Source organism: Opisthocomus hoazin, chromosome 7, assembly GCF_030867145.1.
Source record: "Opisthocomus hoazin isolate bOpiHoa1 chromosome 7, bOpiHoa1.hap1, whole genome shotgun sequence".
NCBI classification, from domain to species: Eukaryota; Metazoa; Chordata; class Aves; order Opisthocomiformes; family Opisthocomidae; genus Opisthocomus; species Opisthocomus hoazin.
In genome coordinates, this window is record NC_134420.1 from 33,010,089 (window position 1) to 33,031,573 (window position 21,485).

The following is a 21,485-nucleotide window of genomic DNA, read 5'->3' on the forward strand; positions in this document are numbered from 1 at the left end:
TACAGGTTGTTCAGACACAGGTAACTAAAATTGATGAATACTACTTCCATAAAGTAAACATGACTTTTTCACCCACCCAAGACAGCGATTGAAGAACTTACAATCTTAATTGCATGTTTAAGGCCACACTATTGCTACAGACAAAAAGATGAGCAAACAAAAGTGCTGTAATATCTTTATAACAGCATATTAGAAAGAAATTATTTGAATGTGTTGTACCTGCATGCAAGTTAGAATCCTTAGGAAAGAAACAAATCCTTCTAAAAACCGCTGCCTCAGACGGTCTGTCCATAATGTAGGCTTGCTGACTAAAACATACCTGTCCCCAAAGAAAACATTATCATCTTTTGCTCAGACTTCTCTTCTGCTTATGTTTGTATTTAAAGGGTTCTTTGTATTAAAATAATAAACTGCATCATCGTATCACATCACCCTCCCCATCTCAAACTCCTCTTAAAATTTTCACCGAACACTAGAATTGCTTGGTGAGACAACATCATTTGAAATTAACAGATTTTTTTTAATTTCAATGTATTTGGGGTGGTTTGCTTTTACATTGTTCATACTAGAGTAATTTGGGACCTGTAAGAGTGGAAAATGCTATGCAGATGAGGATTATACAGCTTTCCCAGAATGACAATGAATAGAAGTCAGACTTCCCATACTGTCTTACAGTAGATATATTTATTAATGCATTTGTTATATGGAATGACATCAGTGCAAATCAAAAATTGTCTTTATAGAATATAATTTTGGTCTTTGAAAATTTTAAGTTTCCACTGAAAAATAAAATATTAAAATTCCATGTGTGTTTTTTGAGGGTTTTTGTTTTGTGTTTGTTTTTAAAGCAGTTTTATCACCAGATTCCTGAACTGAAACACCTCATCCTACTGCAAATTTTCTAAGAACTGCTCGAGCTTCTCAGCTTTACACCTACCTGAGGTCATATATTACTGCATATACCCGGTTCAGTTTGTCCTGACTGTAACCTTGGAAGTTGAACTTGTCATTTTTGTCTAGGTACTCTGGGAGCACTTCTAGAAGTGTCTCTGTAATGGTGGTGATTACATTTTGCTCTGCAATAAGATGTCGGGCCTGCAAGAAGAAAATTAAAATTTTTTCTTCCCATTTTTGTTGAAGAGAACTGTTGAAATAATTTTTCCTTTGAATCCAGTCTTTCTGATTAGAAGTTACTTTAAGTATTTGTAAAGAGTCCAAGCTACAAAAGCTCCCATAGTATTTATTAAGTACGAACACAATTTCTATGAACTTAGCATGTTTGTTCACTCTGACAGCCTCAATGTAACAGACACGCTATTTTTTCTAGAAAGATCATGTAGACAAATGTTTTTACATTAGCATTTCAGGCTAGAAACATATAACCTTTCAAACCTACAGGTATACTTCCTCCCTCGCCCCAGGATTTTACAGATTTCACCGACACATAAAGACATTCAACCTTTTTTTTTTTTTGCCCCCTTCCCCCAAGTTTTTAAAGTTACATAAGAAGGTAAATCTGAACAGTAAACGAAGACAGAAAATAAATGCAGACAACAATGGTGCCTGAAACTTTTACTTTTTTTGCACTCCCTCTATCTTCTGGAATGAATTTTCACATTAACTCAAGCTCCTGCTCTCATACTGACCTTCACAAATCTCCAAATCATTCCTTTTCAATTCAGCAACGCATAAAGACTCTCTGCCAAGTACAGCAGTCTGCAAAGACGGTACTGCTAGCAGTTCTCAAATTTATTTTACATTTCTAGCAGAGACAGGCTGTACATACCAGAGTAGGTACGGTGAACATCTGAACTGAGAGTGCTGTCACAGAGAGAACTCTGTCATGATCATCATTGATGTATTCATTTTGCAATACCTTGTAATACTAGTAAAAGAGAATATTGGGGAAATTAAATAAAGAAAACAAGTGTTAACTAAAAATGTCTACTTTTTTATTTGCAAGAACTATATCTCAATGTCCTTCTTCCTTTTTAATAGAAAAAGTTAAAACAACAAAAAGAGCACAATGTCATCAATGCACCAAAGCAATTAAATATATGCCCCGCTGCCCTGATGATGCCTGAGCAAGCAGGCCTCAAAGGATCCCTGACAGCCAGAGAGGGAAAGGATTTAACCCCCTGATGGATGCTGTACTGCCGCTGGCCCCCCACCTCATCGCTGCTGCTGTTGGGATGGTGGCAGAAGATGCCAGTGATGTCAAACAGCTAAGAGGAGGATAGCAATAGAACACAAGGAACCGATAAGGACTAGCAGTTGCAATTAAAACAATGTACTAATATAAGTACAAAACAAAACAACCAATAAAAAGACTATTTTAACTATGAATGGACTATCCTAATTAGCACGGTAAAAAACCCACCCTCAAGTAAGAAAGCCCCCTACCAAAAAAACCCTTCCCCACCAAACATGCACAGCAAAAAGGGAGGATGCTGTGACTAAGTGCAGACGAGACATGTAAGGACCAACGGGGAAAGAGGGCGATTTGGGGTAGCTGCAGAAGTACCAATAATTGTTGCTTGAAAGGTGTAAGAGTTTACCGCATGTTAGCCGAAGTGTGCTAGATCCGTGGAGTTACCACCTAGCATCCATCTCTGCACAGACATCAAATAAACTGACACCTTGGCTCTGCATGCATATTAGATGTTGCACACTGGGTAACGAAATCCATTTGTGAGACAACACTAATACTGAAGACAAGCACAAATTTAACTGTTCTGCCAGACTGGAACGAGAATATTTTTTTCTCCTACAACCAATCTTCCCCAAGAAAAGAAATTAAATATTTGAAAAAAGGATCAATAAAGACATTAACTTATTATAAACTAAGTCTTCCTCCTGCAGTGAACTGCATGGATATTCAACAGCTGTCTGTAAAAGATGTGTACAATGAGTAACATGAGTCTTTCTTTGCTTTGTTTCAGTTCAGAGAAAACCACGAAGTGTCAGTCACCTCTATTGAGATTAGAAAGTCTCACCTTAAAACAAAAAACACTTGGTGTTATGTTTTGTGTATTTCTTAATAATTGTATCTAATTTTTAAAAAGAGCGAGCAGTTTCGGTTGCCGTTCATCTGCCATTTCAAAGGTACACAGAACACTAACAATACTGCATTCAAATGAGCATTCATATCTACACGATGATAAGGAACAAACCAATGACATTGGAATTAATACACTTTATAAAGGCTGAGCTAGTCATTAAAGCTCTGGTTGTTGAAAATTCATTATTTACATTGAAACAATTTTCATGTTTCGGGGAAATTTTACAAAGCTAATAAAAATTCGTCGCATAAAAAAACTAAATAACCATTTACCTTCACAAATTCCACAGCAAAAAGTTTTTTGTATTCCATTTCCATGAAAAAACTACTGAAGATAAGTTCATGAAGAACCTTCCTTGCCCCTGTGAAGAGCCAATACAATACAGGTCACTTTATTGTAAAATGTAGTTTTTTGTGGAAAAGAGGAACAGGTTATTAAGTTATAATTAAAAACCATTAAAAGCCTTGAAATGGTTATGAATATATGAACAAAGCTGGGTGTTGGTGTTTGGTTTTTTTATTTCTATTTTTAACATCTATTGGTATGTATTTAAAACACAGGGTAAGCACCAAGTCACTCATAGTCAGGCTACATCTTGTGAAAAGATTCTTTGAAATAGCAGAAAAAATTTAGGAAGCAAATATATACCCAAAATATCAATTATCTCAGCCATAAAAATAAAGGCTGTATAAAATCCATTATACAAAAACTATAGAGAAATGTAACTCCACTTGCATAGCACTTTAACACATTTGCTACATATACAAAAATTAATTTGCCTCTTCAGTTCATGGCAACATGGATACACAAACCTTTATGAAGTTTTGCATCCCATAGCATCAACTTGCTTATGAAGCATGGCTTTTCAGATCCAGCTTCTTCTTTGAGACATATTTGACAAAAGATCTGGCGAAAGTCACCTATAGGGATAAAATCACTCATTTGTACAAGAATGCTTCAATAACTAAATAATGTGAGCCAACAAAATCAGAATTACAGAATTGTTATTTTAAAAAAAAAACAAAACAGGCACTTAAGTATACTTTTTTCTTTCACAATGTTTTTTCTTAGTGAACGTACTCCCACATACACTTCCCTTACTAATTTCTTCCTATTATTTTAGAGTATTATAAAACGTACAGCATTTAGACAGCTTTGCAAAGCATAGCCATAAGAAGAGTTCACTATGTCAGCTCAGAAATGCACAGGCTAGGCAAGTCTACGCTGGTCCCTGCCTTGGGCCTTGAAAGTCAGCCTTTTGCAGAATTTCAGAACTTTATTTTACATTTTCTTGCACCTATCAGCAAATACAGTAGTTGCTGCAGCAGTTTTGGGGATCATCACATCAGAGTCACTCCTGGGTGAGAAATGAGCTCTTACATTACTAATTTCAGAAAAAGTGGAGTGTCACGAATAAAGTTCCTGACAACCTGGAAATAAACAGTACTGAATGCTTCTTGATCTGTGTTCTACTACTTGAAGCAAAACCAGGAATAGAACAGGAACTACCAGGCCACCAAAAAGTTCCACCTGAGTACAGAACATCAGGCTCTTAAAGCATCTACGTATATAATACAGAAGAACAAGGATAGAAATGTTAGATTCAATCCTTGTGCTTGAAGACTCTCACAAAACATATTAAAGTATCGGTTACCCTATAACAATTCCCTAACTCAAAATGCTACACCCAACATGAGAGATTTTTTTAGTTTTAACTTATTTCAACAGCTAAAAAGGTAACGCTTAAAAACCTGTAGTTCTGGGGATTTACTGGGGCACTGACAACAACTTGTCTATACTCACACAGAGTCAACAACTGAGTAATTAGGTGTCAGATGGTGTTTTAAATAGAGTAATCTTGTAAAATTGAAAATAATAAGAAAAATTATAGAGAAAGAAAAATGTGGATAAAAATTGAACTTTCACCAAAAACCTTGAAATAAACCACACAGTCAAAAATTTGTACTGATTCAAAGAACTGTCAGAAGAACTCAGACCAGCAAGAAAATACCATCAGTGAAATAAATACAAAGTTGAAACAAACAGAACACTAGAATTTGTAAAATACTGTAAAGAATTACAAAAATGTACAGTTCTGATACATGTATTTCAAGGGAAAGCTTGGAAACTAAGTGTTCAGAAAAAAAGACAAGAAATTCACTTTTTATCCAAGCTTAGGAAAGAGGCTAAAGCAGACCAACAGATTTACCCTATCAAGCAGGAGGATAAACAGTGAGTAAAGCTTTATCTGTGCATATTTGTACGGTGAAAAGAAATTTTCTACTGGCTTTAGTCCGGCAAAACACAGTAACAGAACTAAAAATTAGATTGATTCCGAAGTCTCCTTTAAAACCATGAGCATCAAACACCAGCACAATGTTTGAAAGCTTAAAATATGCTTTCCACTACTGGACAAATATTTAAGTTAAGGCTTTTGTTTGTTTGTTTTAGTGACACTGCCTAATTAATCACAGCTATCAACCCTGAACCAGGAATTGATTCAAGCAGAGCATGTATGCTTTCACCGATGGAGATGTTCTACAGCTTTTCACCAACACAGGGGACAGCAGCCTTTAAGCAAAGAATTCACCGAAATAGGGCACATGATGCTGAAACTGAGGATAATTAAACTTCTGTAGAGGAACAGACAGAGCTCAAGCAGGGAAAGACATTTATTTTAGCAAGAAGAAACATAAGAGTACTGCTATTCACAACCATACTCATGGATATCAGCACCTACACTACTGTATTATTTATTCACTAATTAGGAGGAATGTGAAAGTATTTTAACAAGGGAATATCATATGTAACACTGCTGAAGACATTTCTCGAGTGAACTGGTCATTCAAACACTGACATGGCATTATTGTAACAAGAATCAGTTATGCTTACTCGAATAGCTCATGAGTTTGTTCAGCCAAGAACCAAGGCGCAAGGCAAACTTCTGGTGAGCCATAACATCAGCATGCAGAACCTCCACATGAAGTGGTCGTTGAGACACATTTTCAGAATGCCTCTAGGAGTCAGGTAAACATTAGTAGATGGAAAATAAAAATAACATGAATTTTCATATTTGTCTTTACCACCCATCACCTCTCCCAAACACGTTAATGGCAAACCTTAACAAAAAGAAAAATCAGTTTGATGTTTTATTTGTGGAGATACTTACTTACACCATATGAGGTGGGGTAAATTCAGTTTCAAGAAGTTTACAGGCAGGTTATAAAAGCATGGAAATACTACATTAAAGACTGTATAGCAGACATTTAAGTCTTCAGTATTAATAATGCTGAAGATCATTTATTCGTTTTTTAAATGAGAAGAATATTTTAGGAAGTTACCTTGATGTCTTCTTTTGCTTCCTGACAAGAGGCATAATGTCCTGCCTTAACAGCTCTACGACCCTGTTTAAAGAAAATATTGAACATAAGACCAATATAAACAAAACCAAAATGTCACTAGCCTGATCCTTGCTACGTTTTTTATGTGTAAAAGAAAAACAGGGACCAACATCACTCATGGTGCTTTTAGACATCTAGAAGCAAATTAAAATTAACATAATTATCTTTATAAAAAAGCTATTTTAATCAAATTAACAACATAACAACAAAGTAAAGTCTGGGTATCTTAACATTTTTAGACAAAGAAAATTCACGTACACATTAAAATAGATGAGAGGGATTTCTGCTTTAAGCACAAAATACCTCAACTTTCTTCCTGGCACAAAGTACACTCATCCTGAAATGCTTTTCTACAATGTTTCCTACTATTTCTTACTTCTGTATATGAAATATACCTCAAATTCCACTCAAAGGAAATCAGAGGTATGGGCTTCCAAAACAAGTTCAAAACACCGCAGAATTTCACACAATAGGAGAGGCAGTAGCTGTATGTCATGGAAGTGTTATAATTAAAACAATATAACCTAGTCTTGTGCTGTAGCAAGTGCTTTGTAAAACAAAAAGACCGATCAACTCTGGATCTTCAATTTAGTTTTCAATGAAAAGAAGCCTTCATAATAGAAACCTTTAAAAGTTACTCCATAAGCATGCATGTGTATACATATTTTACAAAACCTGCAACTGCAGGACAAGCCTCGTAATTATGTAAGATGGACACTACTAATTAAATACAAATAAACTTTCATTACCTTGAAGAGAAACACAAAAAGAAAATACTGTTTTTACAGATTAAAAAAAGGATACTAATGTCAGTAATATTTTTTATATGTCCATATACATCAGACACACACACAGCTATAGACAAAGTTTCACTATATGCAAACACACAAGTTTTGTACTTTTGTGAGGTAAAAAGACACAGTTGCAATTAGGATAATTCAGACACCAATCATGTGGGGGTTTTTCCCCAGTGGAAAAATACATTTACGTTACTAGTGTAAGGTTTTTACATGGGACATTAGCTTGAAAAATGAAGTAGTAAACTTGTCAGGTTTACCCACATTCCCTCACGGATTCTTCTGGGTTTCATTTGCTTAATTTGAAGTCTTAAGATTTTCAAATGAAGTCTGAGCCAGAATGAGCACTAACTCTTGCAAAATGAGAGGTACACTTCTGATTAAATATAACTGAATGTGTGTATTGCCAACTTGTATATTTTTCAGACAAATACCATTAAAATAAAATATTAATCTCAACTGAGAAGAAAAAAAAGGTAAGGAAAATATACCAAACAGGAAAGAAGCAACTTAAGATAAATCAGCTCTTCCCCTTCTCAAGAAACTGAGTTTTGACTTGAAGAAAAAAATTGATAGTGTTTAAAAACTTTCTGGGAGCAACTGCTGATTAACAGTTACTCTACAACATATCTTCCTCTCTCATGTTCCGCATCCCAGAAACAGATTCTATGATGAAGAGACTATAGTAGCATTTCTTAATGATTAAAAAGTCACTTTCTTCCATTTCCAGAATGCACTAACCTCTTTATCTATGGCAGTAGTATGCAACTGGGCTTCACTGAGTTCACAGCCAAGTGCCCTTTGCAGGCTATAGATGACATGATCGTAAGAATGATGTTCATCATTGAAAAGGACACAGTAGTAGCTGTCTACCTTCTCTCTACTGGGAAAAAGCCAACATATCATCATACAAATAAAAACAAAATTGTAAATAATGTCCTATCCAATATAAGCAACAGCACACTTCATATCTTGAGAGAAATGTCAAATACAAAACAATTATAGAAGAAAATCAAGCATGGTCTTCATGTCGAAGATACACACAAAAATTCCTTCACCATCTATACCAGAATAAGCCACAGAAACCATGTACCAAGTACAAAAAAGACTTTAAGTTCTTTGATTATTTTATTATTATTTCCTCTCTCTGCTGTTTTATGATCCCATTTGTCTTTTTAACATGACGCACAGCGGGGTCTTCCCATTTTGATGGAGCATAGTCACACACTACTCTTTCCATGAAGTATAAAGAGCTTTTCTCTATATAACTGTAGGTCAAAAATGCTACAGTGCTGTTTACAGGGATTTTGGCACTGACAGGTTTGTATGAGTGTAAGAATACCACAGGAAGAATTACCATCACAGTTTCTAATGCCTTGAAGAGAAAGCTGGAAATACTCCCTACCTAATTGTGAGCTCTGGAGGCAGTTCCTTCTCTTCTTCCCATATAAGCATATCTACAATGTATTTTATCACAGAGGGAAACACCCTTCTAGAGCGCTCCATAATTTCTTCGTTCAACTGACACTCAGAATTCTGTAAAATATGAGATAATAAGGGGAAAAAAATTAAAAAATGAAAACAGGGCTGGCAGAATACCTCATTGCTGTATTTGTTGCACAAAATAAGCTTTTTCATGATTTTCAAGTAAATTAATCTCACCTAATCTTTTCTCTTCAATACTATTTCATCCCAAGGGCTCTCAGTAGTGTTTCAACAGTTTCATCTACCTTTTTTATGCATCCAGTTTTTATCTAGGAATAGACTACAAAAGACCTCACCAAATGAGTTAGAAAACTTCAATTTTAAAAAAAAAACCTTAAGTTTAAAAAAGCTGGTTAACAGCTTTCTACACACCTGAAGATATTTAAGTTTTGTAGTCCAGACCAAAACTATTCCCCTGCATTGCCTGCTCTTCTGTACGGATATTCTGTCAAACTTTCATGACACTCCTTGAACAGAATCTTCCAAGGAATCCTACCTCTGTTCTTTTCAGAGATACCATCCCAGATTTAGCAATCATTCAAAATATCCCTGTGAACTGACATATTTTCCATCCACCCAGATAACGCTCATTAGGTGAATTGTCTACATCATATAACATTATTAATCTTTTCCATAAGCACTTAAGCAGGAGAGAAATTAAGGTTATATGCAAAGAAAATCATTATCAAATCTGCACTTAAGAATGAAGCAATCAATATTCAGGCACAAGACACAGACACATTGCAATGACACTGTGTGAAAAGAGGGCTTTAATTCAAAGACCCTGATGACCTTTTCCACATACCACCTTCCTTTCAGCATATGCACATATATAAATGGCATATAATCTTGTTATTAACACTAATGCAACAAAATCCAGTAATTTCATGTACAACACAGAAACAGAGGCTGATATTTTCTAGAGTATGTACACATATAATTTTATGAACACCCAAACTGCCTATAAAATCTGAATATGTATTTGTTCGCCAGAGTGAGAAAAGACAAGAAATAAAGAATTATTTCCAAGAATAAAGCTTTTCACATGTTACTTCTAAGCCCAAAGTATTAAGGGCTCTTGCCTCTGCAATACACAATCTGAGAGACATCATGTCTTTGAAAAATTCTTAAATCAGCTGTACAGTCACATTTATCCATTAATGAAGCAGATTTTTTTAATATGAAGTTAACATCACCAATTGCTTCCAAAGCTCTGAACAACAGTTTTCTGACCTGATAAGCATTAGAAGAATAATTTGAAGTCAAACATACAATCTAAAATGTCTGCCAATGAAATCATGATCTATAAATATCACTGTGTGTACATACTTAATTTTGGAGAGGTTTGTGGTATATCTTTGTAATTAAGAATGTAAATGTCTATGGCAATTATTTTTTTTCCCAGACTGACAAAACTATCACCATCTTAAAGTGCTAAGAATAATCTAATCGAACTGAGTTATAAATATACTAAATATTTCTCCCCAATATTTCCTAAGAGTTTGGCTTTCTAAGCTTTAACATGTTAAGCAAAAATGATAGAGCTGAGGAAAACGCAAAGCTGTGCATAGAGATACTCCAAACCAGAACCTAGTAAGACGTGCTGCTCTGTCTGTAGAAGAAATCAAAGGAAACCACATCAAAGGATTTATAAACTATTAAAAGTGGGCATTGCACTCATACAAATAGTGAAAAATTAAATGATGCAATACAACCTCCAATGCTATCCACATTAATAGGTCACAGTAAAATAAAATTAAAATACATCTCATGTAAACTGAAATGTAAAAATAAAATTTCCTCAAAACTATGCTAAAAACGTGTTATTATTAAAGCTTCAGGTAAAGCCTAAAAAAAAAAAATGTGGAAGAATGAACAAAATGTGTTCAGATACCAAAGTTTAATAATTACTACAAAATTTATTTATTTTTTTAAACTAATGTACCTGGAAAGTATTTTTACCTTATCTCAGACACTAATTCTTAAGATTACCTATTTTTAAAGATACATTCAGGCAAAAAGTTTTCTATATATCTGACATAGTGAAGACATTATTTGGAATCAATAGGGAACAGATAAATCCTAAAAACCTGGAGTCAGAATTTTGTAAATATTTCCTCATTGTAAAACTTGTTAAAAAAAAGAAAAACACCTCTACAGTTTAATTAGGATTTTTGTAAGGATACTGTATTTTACTAACGATCACCTCATCTCAGAAGTGCTAAAAACTTTGGTGCTTATCTTTCATCTTGTAGATTGAAACCTGTCCCCTACTATGGGCTCGTTTTTAAAAGCAGGTCGTTCTGTAGATCAAACTCTCACTTCTAAAAATAGCAGCCAATTCCTAAGCACATTTTTACCATGTTCTGCATAGCACACAAACATATCCCTCTTCTTATTTGTTCCACCTGACCAGAGTAAGTTTACAAACACCCTAGTACGATATGTCCTCTGCACTTCAAGTAATTACAGGAATACCGGGGTCAGGATCATCCAGAAAATAGTGCTTTTTCTTTGACAAGCATGTGATAAAATTCTATACTATCAGAAAACATTCTGGGAAACAAATATGAAAGATGTCTGTTCCAAATGCACTTTGCAACTCATTTCTTATAAGCAGCACTATACACTGAGAAAATTCCTACATTATGAACGTCCTTGATTCTCAAAACAGAGAGCAAACTATGAGGTAATCCAAACATCCACAAGCCTATTCCTCATAAAAAAAATCTGATGGACAAGTCTTTTATTAGTTACATATAGTATATATTAATACACTGACGCATATTATTATTGTAGTGGTTATACTTCTGCCCTTTGACTAGAGAGACTACATATACTGACTGCATAATAAATACATATACTCACAACAAAGATCTATTATAATAAGTAACTTTCTACTTCTTCAAATAATTGTCTAATTACACATTTTCTATCATTCACAACTCTCAGGAAGCACCCATTGCAGGATTATGTTCCAGTTTATTTGACAGCAGCCGTAACATAGCTTCGGACTTGCACAACTCCATGACAGAAGTGATGATCAAACAAATACACTGCAAACCAACCAAAGACCCTATCAGAGACTGGAAGAGCAATATTACTCAAAGAAGCATGGGAGGTTCCCTGTTTCCCTATCATCACAGGCAAGATTACAGTTCTCAATAAAGTTTATAGCCAAGAGATACTGTGTCAGCTGCTGCCATTATTCATGTGACCTATCCTTTAACCTTATCCCCATCAGATACAAATGGCCTGAAAAATATTCTGAGTAGTTTATCTTCACCCAAACAGAAATACGATGCCGTGGACTCTGAGTGCATACAGTTTCCTCTCAAGGTTTGTTTGAACGTGATTTTGAAAAAAAGCCCACAACATTTGGACAGTATGATTTTAACAAGAGTGAAACAGCTTATAAAAAATTATACCAAAATTTTACCAAAAAAGGGTTTGGTGTTTTTCCTAACGTTTGGGCTTAGATTATTTTATGGTTATGAAAAAGTTGTTCTAAAGGAAAGAGAGGTAAAAAGCAGCATATGCTGTCACAGACGCAAATACCAGATCTGTGAGATCAAAATCTATACCTTGCAGAGAAACAGGTTCCCCAGAAGGAAGTAAACATTTCATAAACCATTTTAGGGACTCTGGTCAGAGTTGTTGGAACCAAAAAATACTACTATTCTCAAAAGCAAAGTGCTGAAACAACTGCTAGAAGATCTTATACAGAGACCTAAATTTTACAGCTGGGAGATAATCTACTTTGTTTTGAATCTCTTTGTTATGGTTTTTAATGTGCCTTATAGGTCCACTCCTTTTCCATTTGATTTTTTGCCAGATCATAAAGAACAGTACTTTTACTACAAAACCAGGAAGAATCAGGAGTCTGTCTGCAATGACAAATGCTAAGGGTATTTTGTCCTGATTACCTCAGAATGTAGGACTCGTAAGAAACAATTTTACCCGAAGCAACTGATTTACCTACATTCTCTTTGAGAGCTACTTATTAGATGGCATATTTCTCATTAATAAGCTGCTTTATGAGGTACAATAAGCACGAGACATCCTAGCATAAGAGGTTAGTTTTAAAGCATAGGGACTTAGTCAGTGACAGGTCACACACCAGAAGTAACTGCCAAAAGAAATTGTTCAGTAATGCAGTAATGAGAAAAAGAGAAAATACTAAAATCAAGTACTATATCTAAACATTTACTAACCACTGGGAAACCAATTATTTGTAAATAAGAACCAAGTAATACACATAGAAAACAGCAAGGGACTGCAATTTTAATTCCAAACCAAAGACAGAAACACACAAGGCAGGTAGATGGAACTGTTCTATTGGGTTTGCCTTTTGTTTGGAGACAAAGGACGTCCAATTTGTTTGACCCTAACAAACACCTTGACCAAGGAAATCCTAATTCAACTTGATTGGACCTGCTACATGAATTACACAATATACATACTTTCATATACAGGAATAAGCACTTTTTTAAAAAAAGACAATATTTACATTATTTATTCTTTCACTTTAAGCAATATTCTTACTTCTTTTGCAGAACCCGACGCTCCAGGATCATGTTTAGTACACACTGGTCCAGCCTTCCATGCCTCTGCATCCCCACAGTCACAAAATCCACCGCCAGTGGAGCTGTGCATCTGTAAAAAATGTGTAATTCGGTCACGGAATACGTGCATAAAAAGTAAGAGAAAAACAGAAATGTGCATTGTGTGAGTCATACACAAGTATAAATCCCTACACACAAAATACAAGAGTCACTGCATAACCAACCAACTTGCCACAACATTTTTTTCGTATTTTTTTTTTAGATAAAAGGAGACTTATCAGAGGAGTGGGAGGAAAATGTAAACTTTCTGAGCAGAAAGTCAGAGAGGAAATACAGTTGCCACTTCAAAAAAGTATGCAAGCCTTAAGCAAATTTAACTAGAAAGTAGGTGAAAAAGCGTAACACTGATGAATAAGTGCTTCATAAATGGCAAAATAACAACTTCTGGTTTTATTATCAAAATTATAGCAAAGGTGCTTAATGCCTTCTTTACAAATCACTTGGTAAAGTTTGAAAATAATCTAAACAATATGTGTATATTAAACAGACATTTAGTAGCACCTAAACTTCTAACCAAAGAAAATAAGATATAATCAACATTCAAACACACTCTTGCAACTTTAACTTCGCATTACACTTTCAGAAAAGTACAAATTCTAACCCTTCATTTTGGCAAAAAGTTCAGACAAAACTTGGGCAAAAATAATTATCCTTAACTTACTCTAAATCCTCAATCCTAAAATAATTACAAAAACACTAAGTGACCCAATAAAAAGACACTCGAAAATTTGTTATTTACTTGAAATGTTTTAAAATAACCTGATCTAATTAGACATGCTTTGAGCAGGCGGTTAGACTAGGTGACCTCCTTAGGTCACTTCCAACCTACATTATTCTATGAATCTATGAAGAGCATAATCTGTATTCTTTAGCTTGCATCTTTAAAATGGAAATGCAGCAGATCAGCTCCCACCTGAGTACCTGTTTCCCTGGCTGATGTTTTCCCTGACAAAGCTACTGAAAAACAGGGAAGGCACAACAGCTCCTCACCCCAGCTCTAATTCCAATTTGCTCTGTAATCAGTATTGTCTATTTTCCCGGGCTTTCATCTTCCCTCTCTGTAAATTGTGTGTGTGCATGTGTGTGTGTATATGGAAGTCATATTTTCATTATCCAAGTACTTTTGTATGTCTTTGAATCAATATTTACAGTACCTTTTCAGATCACTACACAAAGACTTATACAGAGGGGCAGAATAATGTATTTCAGTCCCAGATAATATTGAGATTGCTAGGACCTTCTTCCAAACTGTCTCTCGTTGAAACATACCCACTTAGAGGATTTATGACCAACTGATAATACAAATAAGACAAATCTCTTCATTGGATGTCATGTCAATGAATAGAAGGAATAGCCGCAAAAAAAAAAAAAAATCTAGCCCACTTTCTGGTCACAAAAGGTAATTTAATTGAATAAATAATGTTTCTGTACATTTTCTTGCTTCTTGCAGCAGAGTTAGACCACTTTAAAAATGACACTTCATACATTGTTTTCCATTTCTGCTTCCAAGGCTATTGAAATTACCGAGTTCTCAGTGAAGTGGGCAAGCAAAAAAGGGGGCCTGGGAAGGAAACAATAGATGACATTTTAGGCAGTGAGTTAGCTTAGAATTATTTAAAAGATCCTCCTTTAACTGAAGCATGGGAATCTCTCAAAGAGAACATAGATTTGGCTTGAAGAGAATCAAATGGGTATCAGAAAGAGATGATCCAGTTGTACAACAATCTCCTCAATAAAAAAATTTAAGCTTAACATTTATCATAGCCCACATTAAGCACACAGTAGTTCGTGCAAATCTAAATGGAGGAACAGAGTGGAAATGTAGAGACTGCATCAGTGATGTGAGTGTGGAAGTAATGGCCCTTGTATATACACGCTCATTCTAGATTTCCAAACAGCACTGACTAGGGCTTAGGACAGGACTGTCATTTTCAGTCACAGCTTTTTGCTCTGACCTACTTTTCTGTGATATTGTCAAACATTGTATGCATTCATAAACACTCCCTTGCCCTTTGGTTCTTGAATTAGAAAGTTACTGTTCTTAGAAGAGGCTTTATGTAGTTAGAAACACAAGAAGATAATTAACAAATTAGTAAATCCCAGACTTTATTTTTCTGAAATAAAAATTACTAATGGTTTATACGCAGTTAATTATAGCCTCAAAAAAATCTTCTCTAAAGCTACAAGTACAATTTCTTAATTTCTTTTTCTACCTTGTACCGGTGGTTCTTGTGAATGCTATTCTGGAAGCAGTCCATACAGAGCACACAAGTTGGATCAACTGCACAGTCTCTGCAACAAAAATGGTAACTGGAAAACTTTCTAAAACAAACACATGGAATTTTCATGCACAAAAGAAAATGCTGCTCTGAAAAAAACAACAATGATATAAACAACAGATTCAAATCATAGAAACGCTGGCTAGTCCGTGTCACAGGAAGAAGATGAAAGCCAATCTTGTTAGGTTTGAACCACATACTCAAACCTGTTATATCTGATTCTATCAGAAATATGCTTGATTTCCACTTTCAAAACTTGTTGCTAATATATTTCTGGTTTTGCTACGAACAAGCAGCTATTAAAAACCATGACTCTGAAGTAACCTTTATTACTGTTTCTAAGAACTGTAGCCAGCTTGCTAATGAAGGTTTCACTACACTTCTGCTAGGTTATGTTTCTAACTTTTAAAACAGTTAGAAGTTAAAATCTAAAAGGAATTCCTTTATGAAATGAGCCAAAGAATACACACATCGAAATTTAACTTTAACAGTTTCAGTCATGCACACAAATACCTTAAAATCCAGAATTACACTCTTGGGCAATCTAATTCCATTTTTTTCCTATGCTCCACAGACATGGTTTTTTGTATTGCTTTTTTTCTCCTAAAACATGGTCACTCTTTTTTCTTGAAATGTTGTTTCATTCTAATGCAAAATGTGGATGACAGGTGTTTAATGACACACATCAAGTTTTCTGTTTTATGCCATTGTTCAATATTTAATTCAAGCCTCCTTTACAATACAACTAAAATAATATGGTAATTTTGCTTACAGTATGAATTTCCTTTCAAACCTTTAGATGATAACCATCATTACAATAATTTAATACTTCACTAACATCTATTTATTACCATAAATCTACTGCAAGGCGAGTTAAAAGGAAGAAAAATTAAGCTAGCAGTGCCTGCTAGATTTAAATGCCCAATTCAAGACATTTAGATTTTAATATTTCAGAGTATCTATTATTTTTAGCATTTTAGAAGACTAAGCAAACATATTTAGCTACTGTTGCAGTAGTAAGTACTGTATTCTGTAAAAATACTACCACATTTTTGCAAGACAGGAACTCAAAAAAATAAGAGAGACCACTTCTGAGAAATACAGCTTTGTCTTTTTGCCTGCTATCACACTAGAACTCTGCAGATGTAGGAACAGAATTATTCCTGTTACAGCAGCGCTACACTGCCCTGACCATCCTTTTCTTTCATATAACCCAATGTTGCATTCAATATGCACTTTCTAGTAAACACATAAGGACTTCTTCAAAGACCATTTTCTTTTCATACACAACACTAACTTATTCCTAGAAAAAGTTGAAGAGTATGTGATTGATTAAAACCTTACAGTGTAATTCATAAAGTTTACAAATAGCTTTCATTTAGACATTTCCTAAATTCTAAGGGCTGGATTTTTTAGCTATAATAATATTCTTCATCCTTAATAATATCCTCTCTGATGAAATTTTCTAGGCTTTTAAAAATCAACTGAAAACTACAATAAACTACGACAATAGCATCATATTAATACTGATGAATTGACAGCACAGTTGCAATCTTTACATCCGCCACAAAAACCTCTGGCTTTTTATATTTATATATTATTATTCATACTATTCATATCATTTAATATATTTGTAACAGTATGACTTAATACAACAAATTATATCAAATCAATGGCCTGCCATCTTTAACACACTCCAGGAGGAGAAAGAAGGTGAAAAAATGACCACTGGCCACTCAGCTATTGTTCAAGCAAGGGACTGATGATGCTCAAAAATGCTTGATACTGTTTCAGACCTTGAAAGGGTGAGTACTGTACAGTGCACAGATTTTTATGCCTGATCTCCCTCAGTTCGGGTACATACCCCATACTCATATCCTGTCATCCAATCTTTTTAACCAATGGCTTTCAGTACCCTTAATATCCTTTCCATTTCCTTCCCCATTTCTCTGCCAGAGCCTACTTTTCATATGCAATTTCCCTCACTCTGAAGTGGTTCGAACTGTGAAGCAAACGCCACTGTCAGTTAAGCAAAGATCTACCATGACACAAGCAGTGACTAGTCAGCAGCACGACTAATTTTATTAAACCACTTTGCTGCATTATCTCACATCTATCATTGATGATAACACACCTTCATTCTTACCTGCAAGAGTATGTTGTCTCCCCGCCTTTGAACACCTTCCCACAGAGCTGGGAAGTTCCACTCTGTTGTAGTTTCTCCAGGAAAATATCTGGGTCTTCCCCAAACAAATAGCATTCCAGGGGGCATAATATCACTGCCTGGACCATTTCTTCTTGTTTCTCCAGCAAGGGATCCATTTCAGCTGAGTAAATATTTGGCACATGTTTTGCCAAGCACTGTAAAAATGTAGCTTGGAAGTTGAATCTTTCATCACACCACTGCAAGAAAAGTACACCAATGGATAAACATAAACGAATAAATAAATTTAAAGAAAATAGGATGAAGCACTTCTACTGTGAATCCAAAATTCTTTTCCACATCAGAAGTCAGTTCTATGAGCAATAAAACCCAAGAAAGCATGGTTTCCCAAGCCTTTGTCTGCTATTTTCCTTTCAGTACCCACCACAGTAACCTCTGTTGAAGTCTTCTACTAAAACACTCTGAGGCAAGAGTTGGCAAATGCTATGCTACTGTAGAGCAACACACACACTCATTACTTTTCAACTACACATTTGCCAACAGGCCAGCCAACACACAAATCTTGATGTCTGTCTCACTGCAAACAAGTGGAAAGAGCAGCAGAGGGTTTCCCTGTCTTAGCTGGGAAATAAGTTTGGGATTCGTTCTTTAGCCTGCTGATACTCACAAAATGTGCAGCAACTTAATGGTCTTTGACATTGTTACTCTTTAGTAAAATCTTGTGGAAACTGGTCATTAGGGTTCAATAGCTGCTGAGGGAGAAAGAAGCCTAACTGATTATATCAGCTTAATGTTCTTGGGAAACCAAACTAAAATGCAAATTCATATTTATAAGACAATTAATAAAAGTACTTACACTTTGGCTTGAGGTTCTGAATTTAAGTCCCTAAATTCACTTGCAACTACTCTAGTTCTCTGAACAGTTCTCCCAATTGCTGTATATCTGTCCTTCAAGTCTGAATATTCTTTCTTTCACATTATTCCCATTATTAGAAATACCGGGGTTTTTTCCCCCATTGCAAATCAGATAACAAGTTTACACATCAAGGCTCCTAAAGACAACCTCCTTTCATACACAACCTTGATTTATGCCCAAAAACGTACTTTCACAAGAAAAATATATATATGTAACTTGATAAACAGCTCTAAAGGGAATTTCCTCTAGGCCAACAAGCAGAGAACGAGCTAAGCAACCACCAAAGAGTTCGGACTGAGAAGGCTCAAATTAGTAGACTATTCAACTTTTCTGAAAGGATGAAAATGCACAGTCTCTTATTTGGAAGGCAAAAAAAAAAATCCTGATTTCTAACTTAAAATGAAACCTACATCAACTGAATCAATAGGTTGCCCTCCAAAACTGATGGGGATAAGGGATTAAAGAATAGATCTGTAAGGATACAGCTCTAGTTTACTACCTAGATTAGAACAGTTCTCTGAAAAAAAGAAATTAATCTAGAACACATGCAGTCCAGAGCGCTTCAATCCCAGTACTTTGAAAGCCAGATGCGCAAACATTATGTAGAAATCGCATGTTTGTTTTCTGCAAAATTGTATGTCTACCTAACATAGACAAGTACAAAAAACTGCCTACATACAAAATCGAAACAGCAGAAATAGAAGTGAGACACCAGGCTGAAACAGTCTAGATTAACAATAATATCCGTGACCCAAAACTAATCTGTTAAAGGAGATCTGTTCCATGTTCTAGTCACTTGCTTTATGGCTTTACGAAGACACACTACACGTCTCATGTTTAGTTTTAGCCTGAGGTTTCTACTGGTATTTTGGCCACCAGTCTTTCTTAGTATTACCCTTAGGTAGTCCATTACTTCATTTATCACAGTGATCCATGAACTCAAAGTTATGGAAGAAAATGCATGGCAGACACTGATGAAAAAGAGAAGCCATAGATAATGTGGACAGGCAGGAGAGTAGATTTGTCCTCAAATCACTCTAGAATATCCTCATTTTATAAGTGCAGGTTGATCAACCTAATCAGAGCTCTTGAATCACAGAGCTTTCAATCCATCCTCAAATACCTGAAAACGAAGATTCATCCATGAAGCGAAGGGAATGACTTATGTAGAATCCAATCCTAACAAAAATTCTACATCAAGAACAGATTTTACTTGAGTAGTAAGCACCAGTGTGATCACCATATAAATTATAAAAACTTTGGCATTCACATGTATGTTATATATATGCATTCTGTATAGATACAAACACATGCACTCAAATATATAGGTATGTATTTATTTTCACAGTGCTAAGGAACAAAATGAAAAGGAAACAAATTAGTTGATTGCCTTTTTATTTTAATTAATTGGTTCACATTTTGCAACTACCTAGCATCAATTTTTTTAATAAAAATCATGCTTACCTAGGGCATAAAGGCACCAAACTGCAAAAAACAACTGAAATTAAATCCAAGCTTATCAAATACTTGCATAACAACACTTAAAAAGAAAAATATAACACTTATCTGGGCATTCTCAGAAAGACATCAAACTGTAGAAGGTAACCAAAAACTGAATTCCTTGATCACTTGTCTATTTTTTACACATCTGATTTAAGATGAGCAGAAGTAAATTATTCCTGTCGTAACTAAACTCCACGGTTCAACGTTCCTCCTTAAACATGTTTCCTCCTGTAACTTGTTTATGGGTTTTGTTTTAACTTACCTACACTGCACTACAGTTTTAGCAAGTTCCCCTCCCAGTTTGGTTACTGTCTTTGTTCAAATGGGGGGGCTGGGGTGGGGGTGGTGTGTGCTTGACCCCTTGGCACGCTTTTCTTGCAAAGCACAAGAAAATCCCGCTCTGTAGCTCTTCTATCTTAATAAGCTGTGTTCCCAAGAGATGAAGTAAGTTTAGCTTCTGCGTTATTAGAACAGAGCACATCATAGCTTCAAGAAACACAGCGCTAAGCTTTCCTGAATATCTGCCAGAAGTGCAGAATGGGTTCTCACACAGACTAACTCACAAGCATTTCAAGCATTCCTGTGCAAAGCTTTTAATTCTATTTAAATGTTGTCCAGAGAAGGGAGGACAGGAAGTTAGGAAGAAGAAGGAAGAAGGGAAGAGAAAGAACTCCCTTGAGCAGGCTGGCTGCCTTCTGGCAAACACACTAAATTATATCTGCAACCTACACATCAACCAGGAAATCTTCATTATATTCACAAGAGAAACAACAGCATTCGTTTTCTCATTTCTAAAAGCAGCACCAGGCTAAACTTCAGACCTATCCCATACCCTCTCTGTGTCCTAAGAAAAGTAATTTATTCCTTGCATCAAAATCTGTTTAGAATACTATGTTAAATTGTATAAAATTACACACAAAGCTATCAAAAATACAGAAGCTGCCACATAAAACACACCCCTAAGTTAAGATTGCCCGTCCAATGCTAGCTTGGTCCCCTTGTACACACATATTGAAATCCAGGTTTCAATACGTTGATTAACACTTTGAGTAGTCCCACCTTTCCTCTGCTCACTCACTCCTTTACCTGAGCACATCATACCTCTCAAGTGCTCAGTTGCTACAGGTATGAAACCCACATGAATGAATAAACTGTTAGTTTTTCTTTATTGACGGTATATTGACTAGTGAAGAGGAAATAAAATGCTGTATCACCATCAACTAAGTTCTAACCATCCTACACACAGGATGAGC

General features: G+C 35.3%; 1 protein-coding gene across 6 annotated transcripts in view; it reads right to left on the reverse strand.

Annotated features, from left to right (window-relative positions):
* The window catches only part of UBR1 (ubiquitin protein ligase E3 component n-recognin 1), a 74,150-nt gene that overhangs the window by 45,642 nt on the left and 7,023 nt on the right, over window positions 1-21,485 (reverse strand). For 4 of the 6 annotated variants that reach the window (XM_075427569.1, XM_075427568.1, XM_075427566.1 and 1 more), the window contains exons 2-13: window positions 17,796-18,052; window positions 15,584-15,662; window positions 13,291-13,401; window positions 8,666-8,796; window positions 8,002-8,143; window positions 6,404-6,466; window positions 5,955-6,078; window positions 3,875-3,982; window positions 3,335-3,423; window positions 1,787-1,885; window positions 938-1,095; window positions 220-319 (exon numbers count right to left, since the gene is read on the reverse strand). In XM_075427569.1, the coding sequence (XP_075283684.1) occupies window positions 220-319; window positions 938-1,095; window positions 1,787-1,885; window positions 3,335-3,423; window positions 3,875-3,982; window positions 5,955-6,078; window positions 6,404-6,466; window positions 8,002-8,143; window positions 8,666-8,796; window positions 13,291-13,401; window positions 15,584-15,662; window positions 17,796-18,052 (1,461 nt within the window). Of the gene's footprint in view, window positions 1-219; window positions 320-937; window positions 1,096-1,786; window positions 1,886-3,334; window positions 3,424-3,874; window positions 3,983-5,954; window positions 6,079-6,403; window positions 6,467-8,001; window positions 8,144-8,665; window positions 8,797-13,290; window positions 13,402-15,583; window positions 15,663-17,795; window positions 18,053-21,485 lie in introns of those variants that run through there. The other 2 variants (XM_075427567.1, XM_075427570.1) reach the window with 2 other exon arrangements.